Genomic DNA, 18288 nt, shown 5'->3' on the forward strand with positions numbered 1-18288 from the left:
GAGGATGCAAAGAAGACTGCGGCCGCAGGGAGCAACGGAACGGCGAAGCCGGCGCAGAGACCCCTCTCGGACGCGTCTGCAAGTGCGCTTGCGCCGACCATCGCGGGGGGGCGGGGAGCGAGAGGCGGAGCTCGGCGGCGGCCTCTGAGCCTGCGCAGGCCGAACGGCGAGGTGGGGGAGGGCGGTCCGTGTGTGTCTGTGTTGTTGTTCCGCGGCAGCGGCGGCGGCGGTAAGATGGCTGCCCACGGGGGCTCCGCGGCGTCCTCGGCGCTGAAGGGGTTAATCCAGCAGTTCACCGCCATCACCGGTAAGAGACGCGGTTACCGGAAGGTGGAGAGTGGGGCCTGGCGCGGGCGGCAGGTCTGCCCCGGGCTTCCCCTTCCCTTCATGCATTCCTCCCTCGGGCTCTCCCCACCGCTCCCGTCCTCTCTCCGGAGGAAGAGGCGACGACGGCGTCGGGTCTCCGGGTTCAGGCGGCGGGCCGCCTCCCCCTCCCCCCACGCACCCCAAACGCTCGTTCTCGGTCTCCTTGTAGTGTGGCGGGAGACTCCCCACCCCCTGTCAGCCCAGACCCGGAGAATGGGCCGAGCCCCTTCGCCCCCGCCGGCCCAGGGACCTGGGGGCGGTGGAGGTGGGGGGCCGCACCCGGGCCACCGCCCTCTTCCTTCTTCTTCATCATCATCATCCTCTCTTTTCTGTGCATCCATGGGGTGCAGTGCATCCCCTTACCTCTTTCCTTTCTTCCTCGGCCAGGTCACTCCCTCCCTATCCCTGGCCTGCCCTTCCCTTTCCTGGGCCCCTCGGAACCACCGCTTGTGGCCCTGGAGTGTCTGGGGCCTCCCGTCCTAACGGCGACGCTGGTGGTGTCGGCAGCGCCTTAACCGATCCCGCGGGATAGGCCGCCAGAAAGGGAGGGCTCCTGAGGAGTACCTTCAAGTCTGAGGTTTTAAGAGAAGAATGAGGGACCCCCCCGCCCCCCCCCAACTTAATAGGGAAGGCCTGGAGGAATCCTGGGTGGCGTTTCCCACCTCCCCATAATAAAATCGAGACCGAGACCATGGCGCCGGGGCCTCCTGCTGATAAAATAGGGATGGCGGCAGAAACTTCTTGGAGAGAAAATCAGTTTCTGGTTGTCAGTAATTCCCCACACTCTCGGTTTCTATTTTCCTTTGGACCCTTGCAAAGGCCACACGCAGAACCTCTAACCGCCTGGAGGAAAGGCCCCAAGCCATTCTGTGAATTCTCTCTGACTTGTTTCTCTCTGATGGTGCTGAACTTTTTTTTTTGCATGAGTTATTAGAGGGCGGAGCAAATGATGAAGTTCTCTGTGGAGTGATTTGAGAGAAGTGTACTTCGTGTGCCGAGTATAATTTTGCCGTTCTAGTTTGTCATTTTGGAAAGAGGTCAGAATATTAGTTCTTTTCCTTAGGAGATCTATCCTTTATCTGGTAATTTCTTAGATGCAGAGAACAGCTTCACTGTTAATGCAAGGTAGTGTTTGAGGTGCAAGATCTGGTTAAATAAAGTTTTACATTGTTTTAACTACTGCAGGTTGTATGCAAGTTGCTGTTTTACAATTAAAGCTAGTTTTATTTATTTTTTGCTTTTTAATAATAGCTAGGTGTTTGATGCATTAGCCTGTGGGTATGAAACATCATGTCAGAGTAGGTAAAGTAAAATTTGTAATTAAATTGGGATGAAGAGTGGAATAACTTTTCTTGATATTTAAAAACTTTTGTGATTAAAGATGTAATGGATTTCCCAGTGGTTAAGCGGATCATTGTTATTGAGAAAATGATAAAATTATTGTGTATATAAGTTAATACATATTGTTGATTATGTTTATATAGAAAAATCTTTGTAGTGAATCAGATATTGAAGATTATTAATCTTTTATTCAGTTTTTTTAGAGATGGTTTAATATGCTACCTGTTTAATTTCAGTTTTTATGCTATCCTACCACCCCTTAAGGAACTCAGATTGTTTTAACCTCACATTGTTTCTTCTAGTACAACATTTTTGTTAGATAGAGACAAAACCTAGAGTGTGGTGAGATGCAGTGACTCACTTAATTGCTTTAATTCTGTTTCTGTCTGCTATCTACATGGCTTATTTCTTGGTCACAGGCTTTTCTATTTCTGAATCAAGTTGGAGACCTTCAGTAGACTATGGTATCTGTAAGTCTGCAAAAGGGAAAATACCTTAGATTGTTCTTAATGTATTATGAATGTCTATTAGCTTTTGGGGATTTTTAAACTTATTTTTTACAAATAGTGATGAACTATTAGAAACATGATTGACTTTCTTAGTCTTTGTCATGTATCGTAATAAAATTTGGGGTTCTGACCACATATATTTTTAAAGTGTAGTATTTATGGTAAAAGGATCCTATCTAATAAAAGAGTAATATGCAAGTTGACTGTAACTCTGCTATACCCACAAGCCACGCCCACCAGCCAATCAGGAGCGAGTATGCAAATTATCCCAACCAAGATGGCTGCGGCCACAGAGAGAGCAGGAGGCTTGGGTTTCTCTGACAATGGAGGAAGCTAAGCTTTCCGCCTGCCCTGGCCTGCATTGGCCTCAGCTTAAGGCTACAAATTTTCAATTATAGAACATAAATAAATCCCAACAAAAATGGTGGCAGCCACGGAGCTGGAGAGAGCAGGAGGCTAGGGTTGCCCCTGGCGATGGAGGAAGCCAAGCTTCCTGGCCTGCCTTGGCTTCCGCTTAAGGATACAAAGTTTCAATTATAGAAGATAAATAAATCCCAACAAAAATGGCTGTGGCCACGGAGCGAGCAGGAGGCTTGGCTCTGCTCAAGGCTACAAAGTTTCAATTATAGAAGTTAAATAAATCCCAGATACTAGGGCCTCCTCTTGAGTCGCCGGGGGGGGGGTATGACCAGCCTGCCAACCACCACAGGCCCCTCACCCAGGCCGCCCCACACACCAGGGGAACCCTAACCCTGATCTGGGACACCCTTCAGGGCAAACCAGCCGGCCCCCACCCATGCACCAGGCCTCTATCCTATCTAGTCCTCCTATCAAATAAAAGAATAATATGCAAATTGACTGTCATTCAAACACACAAGATGGCTGCCCCCATGTGGACACAAGATGGCCAGCAGGAGAGGGCAGTTGGGAGGGACCAAGTCTGCAAGGGAGGGCAGTTGTGGGTGATCAGGCCAGCAGGGGAGGGCAGTTGGGAGGGATCAAGCCTGCAGAGGAGGGCAGTTGGGGGCGATCAAGCCTGCAGGGGAAGGCAGTTAGGGGTGACCAGGTTGGCAGAGGAGGGAAGTTGGGGGCGACCAGGCCTGCAGGGAAGTGCAGTTGTGGGGGACCCAGGCCAGCAGGGGAGGGCAGTTGAGAGGGACCAGGCCTACAAGGGAGGGCAGTTGGGGGTGATCAAACCTGCAGGGGAGGGCAGTTAGGGGTGACCAGGCTGGCAGAGGAGGGAAGTTGGGGGCGACCAGGCCTGCAGGGAAGTGCAGTTGTGGGGGACCCAGGCCAGCAGGGGAGGGCAGTTGAGAGGGACCAGGCCTACAAGGGAGGGCAGTTGGGGGTGATCAAACCTGCAGGGGAGGGCAGTTAGGGGTGACCAGGCTGGCAGAGGAGGGAAGTTGGGGGTGACCGTGCCTGCAGGGAAGGGCAGTTAGGGGTGACCAGGCTTGCAGGGGAGGGCAGTTAGGGGCAAACAGGCTGGCAGGGGACCAGTTAGGCATCAATCAGGTTGTCAGGGGAGTGGTTAGGGGGTGATCAGGCTGGCAGGCAGAAGTGGTTAGGGGCAATCAGGATGGCAGGCAGGCAAGCAGTTGGGAGCCAGCAGTCCTGGATTGTGAGAGGGATGTCCGACTGCCCGTTTAGGATCGGGCCTAAATGGGCAGTCGGATATCCCTCGAAGGGTCTCAGATTGGAGAGGGTGCAGACTGGGCTGAGGGGTCCCCCGCCCCCCGTGGATGAATTTCGTGCACCGGGCCTCTAGTATTTGATATTTATTCATTGCTGGATGAATTAAACTAACCTTAAGAGCTTATGCTCTGATTTCAAAAAGATTTTATTTATCTGGAAGCTCAGCATTCTGGTAAAACCAATCCATTTTAATCTTTTGCACTCGGATGTCGAGTGTGACTCGACATGGTTAGCATTAGAATAAAGGAATCGAGAAAAAAGCAAGCGAGTGCAAAGGGTTAAAAAAGTGAGTCTTACCTTTTCTGTAGCATTTAGAAATAGAATAGAATATTGAAAGAATTTTAAGTCTTATTTCTCACTAAATAGAACAAATTTCTCTGTATGATATGTGAGTATGAAGTAATGACTATGATTTTAAAAATTATTAAAAAGATATCACAACATGACATACTTTTGAAAAAGGAAAAACAAATCCACTCTCAAAACAATATTTATTTTACATTTTATTTTCCAATTTTTGTTTACAGACTTTTATTATTATTTTCCTTATTTTTACATTGTGGGTCATAGGATACATAATTTAGAATTCTGATTTTTTGAGTAGAATTCTGAAACTTTTAGTTAACATTATATATTTTTTTCATTATTAAACTCCTTTTGTTGTTGTTAATCCTCACCTGAGGATATTTTTTCCATTGATTTTTAGAGAGAGTGGAAGGGATGGGGAGAGACAGAGAGAGAGAGAAACATCGATAGGAGAGAAACAATGGATTGGTTGCCCCCTGCATGCGCAACCGAGGTGTGTGCCTTGACAAGGAATCGAACCTGAGACCCTTCAGTCCAAGGACCTTTCAGTCCACTCTAACCACTGAGCAACTTACTAGGGCAGTGACCAAACTCTTTGATAAGCAAGTAGCCAAGGGAAATGATGGTCTTTGAATTAATCACATTGAAGTTACATAGAAAACCAGTTATGCTGCTTTATAGTCTACTACATTTTATAACTTGGTATTCGTTATACATGGCCTTGAATGACTACTGACAATGCAATGTGCAAATCATGTATCATAGAAATGTACACTTGAAGCCTATATGATTTTATTAACCAATGTCACTCCAATAAACTTAATTAAAAGAAAATCTAAAGTCATTTAAAAAAAAAAGTCATATCAGTTCCCAAATATGAGGAAAAAATGTACTGCTGGGTCTGAAGGTAACGCCAAAAGTATAGTTTTATAAAATGTTTTGAACCCTGGCATAGCAGGACTGGGTGTATGTCCTCAATAAGCATAAAGATTAACGGAAATACAGATACATACATCAGTGTTGTAATACAGTGGGGAAATGGTAAGATTCACAAAAGCGAGAGGTCAAGAAAGGCTTCTCAGAAGAAATAACTTCTTAGCTAAAACCTAGAAGAGAGCCCTGGGCCAGGTAGCTCAGTTGGTCAGAGCATTGTCCCGGTACACCAAGGTTGGGGGTTCTATCCCCGGTCAGGGCACATACAGGAATCAACCAATGAATACATGAATAAGTAGAACAACAAATCTCTCTCTCTCTCAAATTAATAAATAAAATGTTTAAAAAATAAAATAAAACCTAGAGGAGAGATATTCCTAGCAGGAGGGACATGTGCAAAAGCCTGGAAGAGATAGGGACAGACATATATACATACAGAAACAAGAAAGCAGAGCCCTAATTGGTTTGGCTCAGTGGAAAGAGCATCAGCCTGTAAGGTCACAGGTTCGATTCCAGTTCGATACCTTGATTGTGGGCACATCCCCAGTAGGAGGTGTGCAGGAGGCAGCTGATTGATGTTTCTCATCGATGTTCTAACTCTCTATCCCACTCCCTTCCTCTCTCTGTAAAAAATCAATAAAATATATTAAAAACAAAACAAAAACAGAGACAATAGGTTTAGGGAATTGATAATTCCAAATGAGTAGAGCATAGCTAGTGGGAGATGCAATAAATGGAGCTGAATAGATTAATTGGGTGCCAGATTAGGAAGGGCTTTGAAACCCATGTTAAGAAATCTTGGATTAATTCTGAATGTAGTGGGAATCAATGAAGTTTTTATTTTTTTTCTTTATATCGCAACATTTTAATTAAAACTAAGAAATATATATGTGGGGATTAACTTTTTGAAGTGTATACAAAATGTAATATCCTCTTCCCCACCCCTAGGGACTGGAATCCTTATTTTACAAATCTGATATCTGACCTTCATTTACTAGTTTATAATCCATGAAGTTGTTTTGTGTTGTGTTTTTTTTTACTAGATTAAATGCTCCATATTTTTTTATTTTTAATTTCTTTTTGGTAATTTTAACCTGAGGATATTTTTCCATTGATTTTTTTTTTTTTTTTTTTTTTTTTTTTTTTTTTTTAGAGAGAGTGGAAGGGAGGGCAAGAGACAGAGAGAAACATGTATGTGAGAGAGATACATTGATTAGTTGCCTCCTGCACACACCCTGACCAGGGCTGGGCATTGAGCTTGCAACCGAGGTACGTGCCCTTGATCGGAATCATACCTGGACTCTTCAGTCCGAAAGCTGATGCTCTGTCCACTGAGCCCAACTGGTTAGGGCTAATCCATGAAGTTTTAATTAGGGGAGTGACATAATCAGATTTGGATGTTTTAGAAAGAGCTACTTGCCATAGTGGAGAAGAGGCAGGTATAGAGCTCAGAAGACTGTTGCATTAGTGCAGGAAAGACAAACTGGTGTCCTGAAATAAGTTAGTGGTAGAAAAGTGGACTCTGAAAGATATGGGAAGAGTCAGGAGTCAGAATGAAGTTCAGGATTCTATTTTGGACATCTAGGTATATAATGCTGCCACTTATGAAGGTGTGGGATAGTAGAAGTTTGGGTGGGGAGAAGATGATTAGTTCAGTGTTAGGTTAGTTGCTGCCTGTGGGACTTCAAATTGGAGCTGTTTAATAAGCAAATGAATATTTGGGTCTGGAAGGAGTAGTGATTGAGGAGTCAGTCATATTGATGGCAATTGAAATTTTAAAAGTGGATGGCAGTTTGCCAGGGGAGAGTGTAGTGTGAGAAAATATTAGGCTCCAGAATGCAAAGCTGAAGGAACACTAACATCTGACACAGACTGCAAAGATAAACCAAAGATGGAGAAAAACCGGGATAGTGTGATGGTACTTCCAACATCAGGAGTATGGAAATACCTCAAATATATAGACACTTTAGGAAACCAGAAATCATGTATATATATAAAAGTCTAATATGCTAAGTGTTCGACTGTCCAACCAGTCGCTATGACGCCCACTGACCACCAGGGGGTAGACGCTCAATGCAGGAGCTGCTGAACTGCAGTGACTTGGCAGCAGCAGTTCTCTGGTGACGCACCCCGAAACCAGAGAGGAGGGAGCCTGATTCCTTGTGGGGCTGTGCAATTCCAGCTTCAGCCGTGGGTTATGTTGTTGCTAGGGCACTGTTGGCCTTGAACCTGGTTTACTGCACACTTGTGTTTGCGTTTCACACCCTGTACGACAGCAACTTTGCAGAGTGCCCTCTTGCACTCCAGGACCCCTCAGGGGATGTTGGAGAGAACCGGTTTCAGCCCGATCCCTGCAGGCCAGGCCAAGGGACAACACCTGCCAGAGGGACCCCGCTCACTCTGCAGACGCCAGGGAGGGACTGTGGGAGGTTGGCTCCAGGGTGTGTCCGGCCCATCTCACCCAGTCCCTCCCTGCTGGTCACCTTTTTTAAAAAAAAATATATTTTATTGATTTTTTACAGAGAGGAAGGAAGAGGGAGAGAAAGAAACATCGATGAGAGAGAAACATAATTCAGCTGCCTCCTGCACCCCCCCCCCCCCCACCACCAGGGAGGGGATGTACCCGCAACCAAGGTACATGCCCTTGACTGGAATCTAACCTGGGACCCTTGAGTCCGCAGGCCGACGCTCTATCCACTGAGCCAAACTGGTTAAGGCCAGCCACCTTCTAATTAGTTTCCTTTCAATGTGCAGGAATCTGTGCACTGGGTCACTAGTCTACATATATAAAAGTCTAATATGCCAAGTGTCTGTCCAGGTAATGACATCATGTAGCAACACCCGGCTTCCTCTCCCTTGCGACTAGCCTCCTTGGGGTTTCTTCAGCCCAAGAACACGACTTGCTTTATAGCCAGGTGGAAACATTTTACACTGTAACCAAATGTCTGTGAAATGTTTTCCTGCCTCATCTCATTTGATCCTCACAGAAGTCCTGGAGTAGGTAGATAGGAGACTCGGTGGAATCCTATTTTCTTTTCATTAGCTGGAAAGTGGAGATTTAGAAAGCTTAGAAACTTGACCCAACTGAAAAGAAATAAGAAATAGTGGACCTTGAAAATGACTTCAGGTTTTCTCACTACGTAGACTATATTCAAACATTGCTGCAGTTAAATATTCTACCCTTTGTTCTCCCTGAGTGATCTACAATAATAATCTGCTTTGTGTTTATATTTACTTCTGTGTTGCTGACAATTACCTGAAAGAGAAGTTGGGGTGCTTCACTGGCTGGATAAAGTAGTTTATTCTGTATAAAAGGCTAAGATGACGTGTGCATGCAAGATACATATAAAGCTCTTGCTGGCGCCAATCACAAGCATGTGTTTCCATCTGTCTTGTCAATTGCGACTTTGGTTGACACTTCTATTACAGAGAAAGGGCGAATAGTGATATTGAAATATTTCTTCTAATTAATTTCATTTCAATGTGCATGAATTTGTGCCCCGGGCCACTAGTAGAATATAAATATATTCTTTTTTTTTTTAAATATATTTTATTGATTTTTTCACAGAGAGAAAGGGAGAGGGATAGAGAGCTAGAAACATCGATGAGAGAGATACATCGACCAGCTGCCTCCTGCACACCCCCCACCGGGGATGTGCCCGCAACCAAGGTACATGCCCTTGACCGGAATCGAACCTGGGACCTTTCAGTCCGCAGACCGACGCTCTATCCACTGAGCCAAACCGGTTTCGGCAATATAAATATATTCTGTATTTGTTTTGGTTCGAGCTGGATGATAGTCATAGAAACCATTTCAACCCATTTCTGAGTTATCAAATGAGACATTAAAGGCCCAGAAAAAAAAACTGATTTAGGTCAGTGCTTCTCAAACTTATTTGTAGAAAAGGACTTAAAATTTCAATCATCATGGACCAACATTTTTGTAAAAAACAAAAAATAATTGCTTGAACATGAAATAAAAATAGGAAACATATAAGCCCACTATTTTAAAATGAAGAAAAAGCCGAGGCCGGTTTGGCTCAGTGGATAGAGCATCGGTCTGTGGACTAAGGGGTCCCAGGTTCGATTCCGGTCAAGGGCATGTGCATTGGTTGTGGGCACATCCCCGGTGGGGGGTGTGCAGGAGGCAGCTGATCGATGTTTCTCTCTCATCGATGTTTCTGGCTCTCTATCCCTCTCCCTTCCTCTCTGTGAAAAATCAATAAAATATATTAAAATAAATAAATAAAACGAAGAAAAAATTTGCGTACAATAAAATCTACCCTTTTTAGTGTATAGTTATGAGTTTTGATAAGCATATACAATTATGTACCTGTAACATATACAACATTTCTAGTATCATTCTCAAAAAATTACTCCTGCCCCTTTGTAGTTAACCCCTCCCCCCACCTGTAGCCTAATCTTTTTGTCTATTGTTTTTCTTTTCCAGAATGTGACATAAATGTAAACACAATGTTTAACCTATTGAGTCTGGCTTCTTTCACTTAGCATACTATATTTGAAATTCATTCATGTTGTGTTAAGAATAGTTTCTTCCTTTTTATTGGTGAGTAGTATACCATTGTATGGGTATACTACAATTTGTTTATCCATTCATTAAATGATTGACTGACTGTGTTGTTTCCAGTTTGAAGGGTTATAAATAAAGCTGCTAAAAACATTAGTGTATAAGTGTTTGAATATAAGTTTTATTTCCCTTTGGATAAATACAGAGGAATGGGCTTATTGGATCATATATAATTAAGAAATTGCCAAATAGGTACATAACTAAGAAATAGCTGAACAGTTTTCCAAAGTCATGATTACCATTTTACATTCTCATCAGCAGTGTATGAGAGTTCCAGATGCCCATTTGGTACTTTTAATTTTTTGTAGCTGTTTTAATAGGTGCCTAATGGTATGACATTGAGTTGTCTGTTTTTTTTTTCTTAAAATGTTTTTTGATTGATTTTACGGAGAGAGGAAAGGCGAGGGAGATAGAGAGAAACATTGATGTAAGAAAGGAACATTAATTGGCTGCCTCCTGCATGCCCCCCACTGGGGATCGAGCCTGCAACTGGGCCAAGTGCCCTCACGGGGAACCAACCAGCGACCTTTTGGTGCATGGGACAACGCTTCTCAACTGAGCCACACCGGCCAGGGCGGCATTGTGGTTTTCATTTGCATTTCCCTGGTGATTAATAATATTGGTCATTTTTTCATATGATAATTTGCCATCCATAAATCTTTCAAGGCCCAACTATTTATTTTAATCCTCACCTGAGGATATTTGATATTTTCCCATTGATTTTCAGAGAGTGGAAGAGAGGGGGAAAGACACAGAGAGAAACATTGATGTGAAACAAATTGATCGGTTGCCTCCTGCATGCGCCCTGGGGAGGAGCCCGCAACCGAGGTATGTGCCCTTGACTGAAATTGAACCTGGGACCCTTCAGTCCACAGGCTGATGCTCTATCCACTGAGTTAAACCAGCTAGGGCTCAAGCCCCAACTTTTTAATTATTAGGTTCAACAGACATAAAATTACTCTGTTTCTGTAAAAGTTTTTAAATTCTTACACTGGAATTTCTGTTTTTTGTCATGGGCTAGTAATGGATAGCTGTTCTGCACTGGTCTAGGTAATGGTGGAACAGGGACTAGAGCTCCGCTGTCTTTACTCCCAGGCCCATGCATTTTCCTCCATGTTACCCCTTTCCCTCTCTATAGGCTCCTTTTGTTGACCCAAATAAAATTAGCTTTGTTTAAATAATATCTAATTCCTCTTGTACTTAATAAACTTAGTTTTCTGCATATAAGGTTATTTTTTCTTTTAATGTTTTCTACTCCTGAATGCTTAACAACTCCATGATGAGAGACTGATGAGGAGGTTAAACGTTCACCTTATTTCTTAAAACTATCACCCACTCCCATTTCCTTGATGGGCAGTCTAGCTTACTGTGTTATCATTTCTGGGGAAATGTAGGGACACACAAAAAGTAACCTCTTTGTGTCTGTCATTTCTGTTTTCTAGCCCTTTGGGTCCAGAGGGGGTCTGTAGAGGAATTTTCCTTCTTTCCTTTTTTCCTTCCTTTTCAACTCTGTGACTGCTATGCTTTGGTTCCTTGATAGTAGTGAAGATACTGTTCTTTGGGCACTGAAAGTAGTGTAAGACTAGACATAAGGTACTATTAAATCTTGATTCTTCCAGCTGTGGTAGAGACAGGGATTGCAGTATAGGTTTGGGGCTATTTCCTGTATCATCGTTAATGGAGAGAGAGTGTGAACTAAGAGGCAGCATGGAGGAAATAGCCACTGATAAATCGTGTGCCACAAGCTGGGTTAAAAAATGTTATTTTGGTGCCATTAGCAAACTTAAAAGAGATGGAAAGAAAAAAAGATAAGGGATAAATAAAAAGGGTACATGTGTTGAGAAAGAGTAAAGTGGGATTCCTGCCATGGGTTATGGATTGTGTCCCCCTTCCCCCAAATTCATATTTTGAAATCCTAACACCTAATGTGATGGTATCAGGTGGCTGAGGCTTTGCGGGGGGGGGGGGGGGCTGTGATTAGGTCATGAGGATAGAGCCTTCATGAATGGGATTAGTGTCCTTAAAAAAGAGAACCCAGAGAGTTCTTTTGTCCCTGCCATGTGAGGACACAGAAGATAGCAGTCTATGAAGGAGGATGTGGACCTGTACCACACACCAAATCTGCTGGAGCCTTTATCTTGGACTGTCCAGCTTCCAGAACTGTGAAAAAGAAATGTTTGTTGTTTAAACCACCCAATCTATAGTATTTTTTAAAAATATGTTTTTTTGTTGATTTCAGAGGAAGGGAGAGGAAGAAAGTGATAGAAACATCAGTGAGAGAGAATCATCCATCAGCTGCTCCCTGCATGTCCCTTACTGGGGATCAAGCCTGTAATCTGGGCATGTGCCCTGACCAGGAATCAAACCGTGACCTCCTGGTTCATGAGTTGATGCTTAACTACTGAGCCACACTGGCCGGGCTATAGTATTTTTATGATAGCAGTCTGAACAAACTAAGAACACTGGGTTAGATTAAGCTCTTCTGCTGCTACCTATAATATTGTAACCTCAAAAGAAGCCCATTTAAGCAAGTTTCCAGATAGTTTAAATCTGCAAACTTATTAGTCCCCCCATTTAAATATATATATATACATATACATACACATACACACACACACACACACACATATATATATATACATATATATATATATATATATAATAGAAGTTCAATTTTTTCAGCTGACCCATCAAAAATTGTTATTGCCTCTTAACATTTAGGTAAAACTTGTAACTATCACTGTTCCTTTTCCCTATGTCATTTAGCCCTCCTTTTCCTCTGTCCTCTCAGTTAACCTTCACTTCTTCATATTCCTCTGTTTAGCTCAGTGGGAGTGTTATTGGCATTTCAGCTAGGGCAGTGGTCAGCAAACTCATTAGTCAACAGAGTCAAATATCAACAGTACAACGATTGAAATTTCTTTTGAGAGCCAAATTTTTTAAACATAAACTTCTAACACCACTTCTTCAAAATAGACTCACCCAGGCCGTGGTATTTTGTGGAAGAACCACACTCAAGGGGCCAAAGAGCCAATGTGGCTCGCGAGCCGCGGTTTGCTGACCACTGGGCTAGGGCAACTATTTGTTGCATAGGACTATTCCATCCATTGCAGAAGATTTAGCACTTGTATTAATTTCCTGTGGCAGCTGAAACAAATTACCACAAACTGCATGGCTTAACACATTCATTCTTACAGTTTTGGAGGCCAGAAGTCTGTAATGAAGGCATGTGCAGTCTTTGGGGGAAGATGGGACATTTTTGAATCCACTACATCACCCCTAGCTTCTTGCCACTAAATGCCAGTAATGCCCCTGACCCCCAATTCATGAAACATCAAAAGTGGTCTTTCACATTACTAAATGTCTCTACTACTTCTGGACCTTAAGAACCACTGGTAATTTTAATTACCTTTCTGTTATCTTCTGTTTCTAAAATGATACACTAAGTGATGCAACAAGTGATACACTAAGAATGACTGATAATGGCACAGATAATTTGCCTTTATTTAATAAAATAAATGGTGTACATAGGATGGGAATCTGGGCCTCTAGTATTGACACTATCTGCCCCCAAAATCTCACAAATCCTATTTTAATCTATAGTTCAATAGACCTGTGAACCTTGAAAATTTTAGAATACTTAATACACTTTTAAATTGTCTGCTGCTTCTGTATATTAACTTTTTTTTTTAGAATTGTTCCACTTATTTATGCATAATATTGGTTGAATTTTTTTTTTTTAATCCTCACCTAAGGATATGTTTTTTTTTTATTGATTTTTAGAGAAAGAGGAAGGGGAGGGGAGAAGGAGAGGGAGAGAGAGAGAAAGAGAAACATCTATTGGTTGCCTCCTCTACACGCCCCGACTGGGGATCTAACCCGAAATGTAGGTATGTGCCCTGACCAGGAATCAAACCCACAATAACACTCCAACCAACTGAGCTACCTGACCAAGGCTGTATATCAGCTCTTGATGCTTCTCAGTTGTACTGGAATGCTATTTAGTTGCCACAAATTTTGGAGCAGATCCCTTTCATGTATCATTTTACATTTTATCCATAACATTCACTTTTTTCTAGAGTAATATTCTTTTTGTTTTTTTCATTGCATTCCTACTTTTTAAAAAATGCATGTTTAGCATCTGGCCCCTGCTCTCACAGACATTGCAGTACAATGAGCTCCATAGAGACAGCACTGGGGCAAGTGTGAGTTGGATGAGCACTGAGGAAAAATAAGTAAACATGGGCAAAGGAGATCCTAAGACACGAGAGGCAAAATGTCATCATATGCTTTCTTTGTGCAGACTTTCTGGGTGGAGCACAAAGATGAAGCACCCAGATGCTTCAGTCAAGTTCTCAGAGTTTTCTAAGTTCTCAGAGAGCTGGCAGACATGTCTGCTAAAGAGAAAGGAAAATTTGAAGACATGGCAAAGATGGCCCATTATGAAAGAGTAATGAAAACTTACATCCCTCCTAAAGGGGAAACAAAAAAGAAGTTCAAGGATCCCAATGCACCCAAGAGGCCTTCAGCCTTTTTCTTGTTTTGTTTTGAGTATCGCCCCAAAATCAAAGAAGAGCATCCTGGCCTATCCATTGGTGATGTTGCAAAGAAGCTGGGAGAGATGTGGAATAACACTCCTGGAATTGACAGGCCTGGTGAAAGGAAGACTGCTAAGCTGAAGGAGAAATACAAGCTAAAGGAAAGCCTTATGTGGCAAAAAGGGAGTCATCACGGCTGAAAAAAGCAAAAAAAAAAAAGGAAGAGGAGGAAAATGAGGAAGATGATAATGATGAATGTTAGTTCTAGTGCAGTTTTTTTCTTGCCTATAAAGCGTTTAATCCCTTTGTACACAACTCCTTTTTTAAAGAAAAAAAAAAGTAAGGTGTGGCCCTAGCTGGTTTGACTCACTGGATAGAGCGTTGGCCTGGGGACTGAAGAGTCCCAGGTTCGATTCTGGTCAAGGGCATGTACCTTTGTTGTGGGCACATCCCCAGTAGGGGGTGTGCAGGAGGCAGCTGATCGATGTTTCTCTCTCATTGATGTTTCTAACTCTCTTCCTTTCTCTCTGTAAAAAATCAATAAAATATATTTAAAAAAATAAAAAATATTTTTAAAAAATGTAAGGTGTGTAAGGTTTGTTTTTAAACTGTACAGTGTCTCTCTCTCTCTCTCTTTTTTTTTATAGTTAAAACACTACTGAATGTGTCTTTAAATAGTCCTGTCCTGGTGCTATTTTCAGTAGCCGCTAATCTTGCCTGTTGCAGTATGCAGAACAAATTAGTTATATATGGGGATGGTAGTTTTTCATCTTCAGGTCTCTGATATAGCTTATATGGAATAATTGTTCTGTTAACTGAATACCACTCTAATTGCAAAAACAAGTTTGCAGCTATTTTGTTGACATTCTGAATGCTTCTAAGTAAATATAGTTGTTTTTTTAATGAGGTAAAAGCATTTAACGTGAGTGAAACACATGTTCATAGCATCAGATGAATGAGGGAAAGAAAACTGATGACCTGGTGGGCCAGATAGCTCAGTTGGTTAGAGCATTATCTCAATACTAGAGGCCTGGTGCACGAAATTCATGCACGGGAGGGGGGCGTTGACCCTCAGCCCAGCCTGCACCGTCTCCAATCTGAGACCCCTTGAGGGATACCCGACTGCCTATTTAGGCCCGATCCCACGGGCAGTTGGACATCCCTCTCACAATCCAGGACTGCTGGCTCCCAACCGCTCACCTGCCTACATGCCTGATTGCCCCTAACTGCTTCTGCCTGCCAGCCTGATCACCCCCTAACCACTTCCCTGCCAGGCTGATCGACGCCTCACTGCTCCCCTGCCAGCCTGATTGTCCCTAACTACCCTCCCCTACTGGCCTGGTCACCCCTAACTGCCCTCCCCTGCTGGCCTGGTCGCCCCTAACTGTCCTCCCCTGCAGGCCTGGTAGCCCCCAACTGTCCTCCCCTGCAGGCCTGGTCCCCCCCAACCGCCCTCCCCTGCAGGCCTACTCCCCACAACTGCCCTCCCCTGCAGGCCTGGTCCCTCCCAACTGCGCTCCCTTGCAGCCTGGTCCCCCCCAACTGCCCTCCCCTTCTGGCCTGTTCGCCCACAACTGCCCTCTCTTGCAGGCCTGGTCCCTCCCAACTTTCCTCCCCTGCAGGCCTGGTCGCCCCCAACTGCTCTCCTCTGCCAACCTGGTCACCCCTAACTGCCCTCCCCTGCAGGCCTGATTGCCCACAACTGCCCTCCCCTGCTGGCCATCTTGTGGTGGCCATCTTGTGTTCTCATGGGGGCAGCCATCTTGTGTGTTGGAGTGACAGTCAATTTGCATATTGGCCTTTTATTAGATAGGATGCCAAGGTTGCAGGTTCAATCCCAGGTCAGGCCACATACAGAAATCAACCAATGAATGCATGAATAAATGGAATAATAAATCAATGTTTCTTTCTCTCTAAAATAAATTAAAAAAAAAAAAAAGAAAACTGCAATGTCTTACTCTGCCTGTTCATTATCTGACAGTGTGGATCTCCATAAGCTACACAAAAATACTTTCAGTGTTTTTCATTTGTCATTGATATATATCTTGAGTACCATATAACTTGGGGCAGTCTTTTAATTTTTTTATTAATAGCCAACTATTTGCCAGTGAGGAGTTGCACCAAGTTATTTTAATGTGAATTTTCTATTTTTTTAAAATAAACCTTTATTGTTCAGATTATCACAATTGTTACTCTTTTTCCCCCCATAGCTCCCCTCCAACCGATTCCCACCCCACCCTCTGCCCTTACCTCCCCCCAACTGTCCTCATCCATAAGTGTACGATTTTTGTCCAGTCTCTTCCCACACCCACCACACCCCTTTCCCCCTGAGAATTGTCAGTCTACTCCCTTTCTATGCCCCTGATTCTATTATATTCACCAGTTTATTCTGTTCATCAGATTTTTAATTCACTTGATTTTTAGATTCACTTTTTGATAGATATGTATTTGTTGTTCATAATTTGTATCTTTACCTTTTTCTTCTTTTTCCTCTTTTAAAGAATACCTTTCAGCATTTCATATAATGCTGGTTTGGTGGTGATGAACTCCTTTAGCTTTTTCTTATCTGTGAAGCTCTTTATCTGCCCTTCAATTCTGAATGATAACTTTGCTGGGTAGAGTAGTCTTGGTTGTAGGTTCTTGCTATTCATCACTTTGAATATTTCTTGCCACTCCTGTCTGGCCTGTATAGTTTCTGTTGAGAAATCAGCTGACAATCGTATGGGTGCTCCCTTGTAGGTAACTAACTGTTTTTCTCTTGCTGCTTGTAAGATTCTCTCTTTGTCTTTTGCTCTTGGCATTTTAATTATAGTACATGAAATTCATGCACAGGGGGAGGGGTGTCCCTCAGCCCAGCTTGCACCCTCTCCAATCTGGGACTGCTGGCTCCCAATTGCTCCCCTGCCTGCCTTCCTGATTGTCCCTAACCGCTTCTGCCTGCCAGCCTGATCACCCCCTAACCACTCCCCTGCCAGCCTGATTGATACCTAACTGCTCCCCTACCAGCCTGATTGCCCCTAACTGCCTGCCCCTGCCGGCCTGGTCACCCCTAACTGCCCTCGCCTGCAGGCCTGGTCCCCTCAACTGCTCTCCCCTGCAGGCCTGTGTCCCCCCCAACTGCCTTTCCCTGCTGGCCCAGTCGCCCCCAACTTCCCTCCCTTGCAGGCCTGGTCACCCCTAACTGCCCTCCCCTGCAGACTTGATTGCCCCCAACTGCCCTCCCTTGCAGGCCTGGTCCCCCCCTACTGCACTCCCCTCCTGGCCTGATTGCCCACAACTGCCCTCCCTTGCAGGTCTGGTCCCTCCCAACTGCCCTCCCCTGCTGGCCATCTTGTGGCGGCCATATTTTGTTCACATGGGGGCAGCCATCTTGTGTGTTGGCGTGATGGTCAATTTGCATATTACTCTTTTATTAGATAGGATTGGTGTGGTCCTCTTTGGATTTCTTTTGTTTGGGGTTCTGTGTGCTTCCTGGACTTATAAGTCTATTTCTTTCACCAGGTGGGGGAAGTTTTCAGTCATTATTTCTTCAAATAGGTTTTCAGTATCTTGCTCTCTCTCTTCTTCTGGCACCCCCATAATTCTGATGTTGGTACGCTTGAAGTTGTCTCAGTGGCTCCTTACACTACTTCATATTTTTGGATTCTCCTTTCTTTTTGCTTTTTCGGTTGATTGTTCTTTGCTTCTTTGTATTTCAAATCTTTGACTTGATTCTTGTGATCCTCTAGTCTGCTATTGGATCTCTGTATATTATTTTTTATTTCAGTCAGTGTATGTTTAATTTCTAGTTGGTCCTTTTTCATATCCTGGAGGGTCTTGCTAAATTTATCGGCCTTTTCTAGGAAATTCTTGAAAAACCTTATAACTGTGGTTTTGAACTCTATATCCAGTCATTTGCTTTCCTCCATTTCTTTCATTTGTGACCTTTTCTTTGTCTCCGCATTTTGGCTGCTTCCCTGAGTTGATAGAGTGGCTTTGTGTGCTAAGTGTCCTATAGGGCCTAGTGGCTCAG

At 43.7% G+C, this 18288-nt stretch overlaps 1 protein-coding gene and 1 pseudogene across 1 annotated transcript in view; both read left to right on the forward strand.

The window, feature by feature from the left end:
* The first annotated feature begins 220 nt into the window (after positions 1-220).
* UBXN7 (UBX domain protein 7) overlaps positions 221-18288 on the forward strand; it is an 80283-nt gene continuing 62215 nt past the window's right edge. Inside the window, exon 1 of the mRNA XM_054713881.1 lies at positions 221-307. Within this exon, the coding sequence (XP_054569856.1) occupies positions 235-307 (73 nt within the window). The 5' untranslated portion in view covers positions 221-234. The remainder of the gene's footprint in view (positions 308-18288) is intronic.
* On the forward strand, positions 13980-14825 carry LOC129148577 (putative high mobility group protein B1-like 1; annotated as a pseudogene).

This window comes from Eptesicus fuscus, chromosome 3 (assembly GCF_027574615.1).
Source record: "Eptesicus fuscus isolate TK198812 chromosome 3, DD_ASM_mEF_20220401, whole genome shotgun sequence".
NCBI lineage: Eukaryota > Metazoa > Chordata > Mammalia > Chiroptera > Vespertilionidae > Eptesicus > Eptesicus fuscus.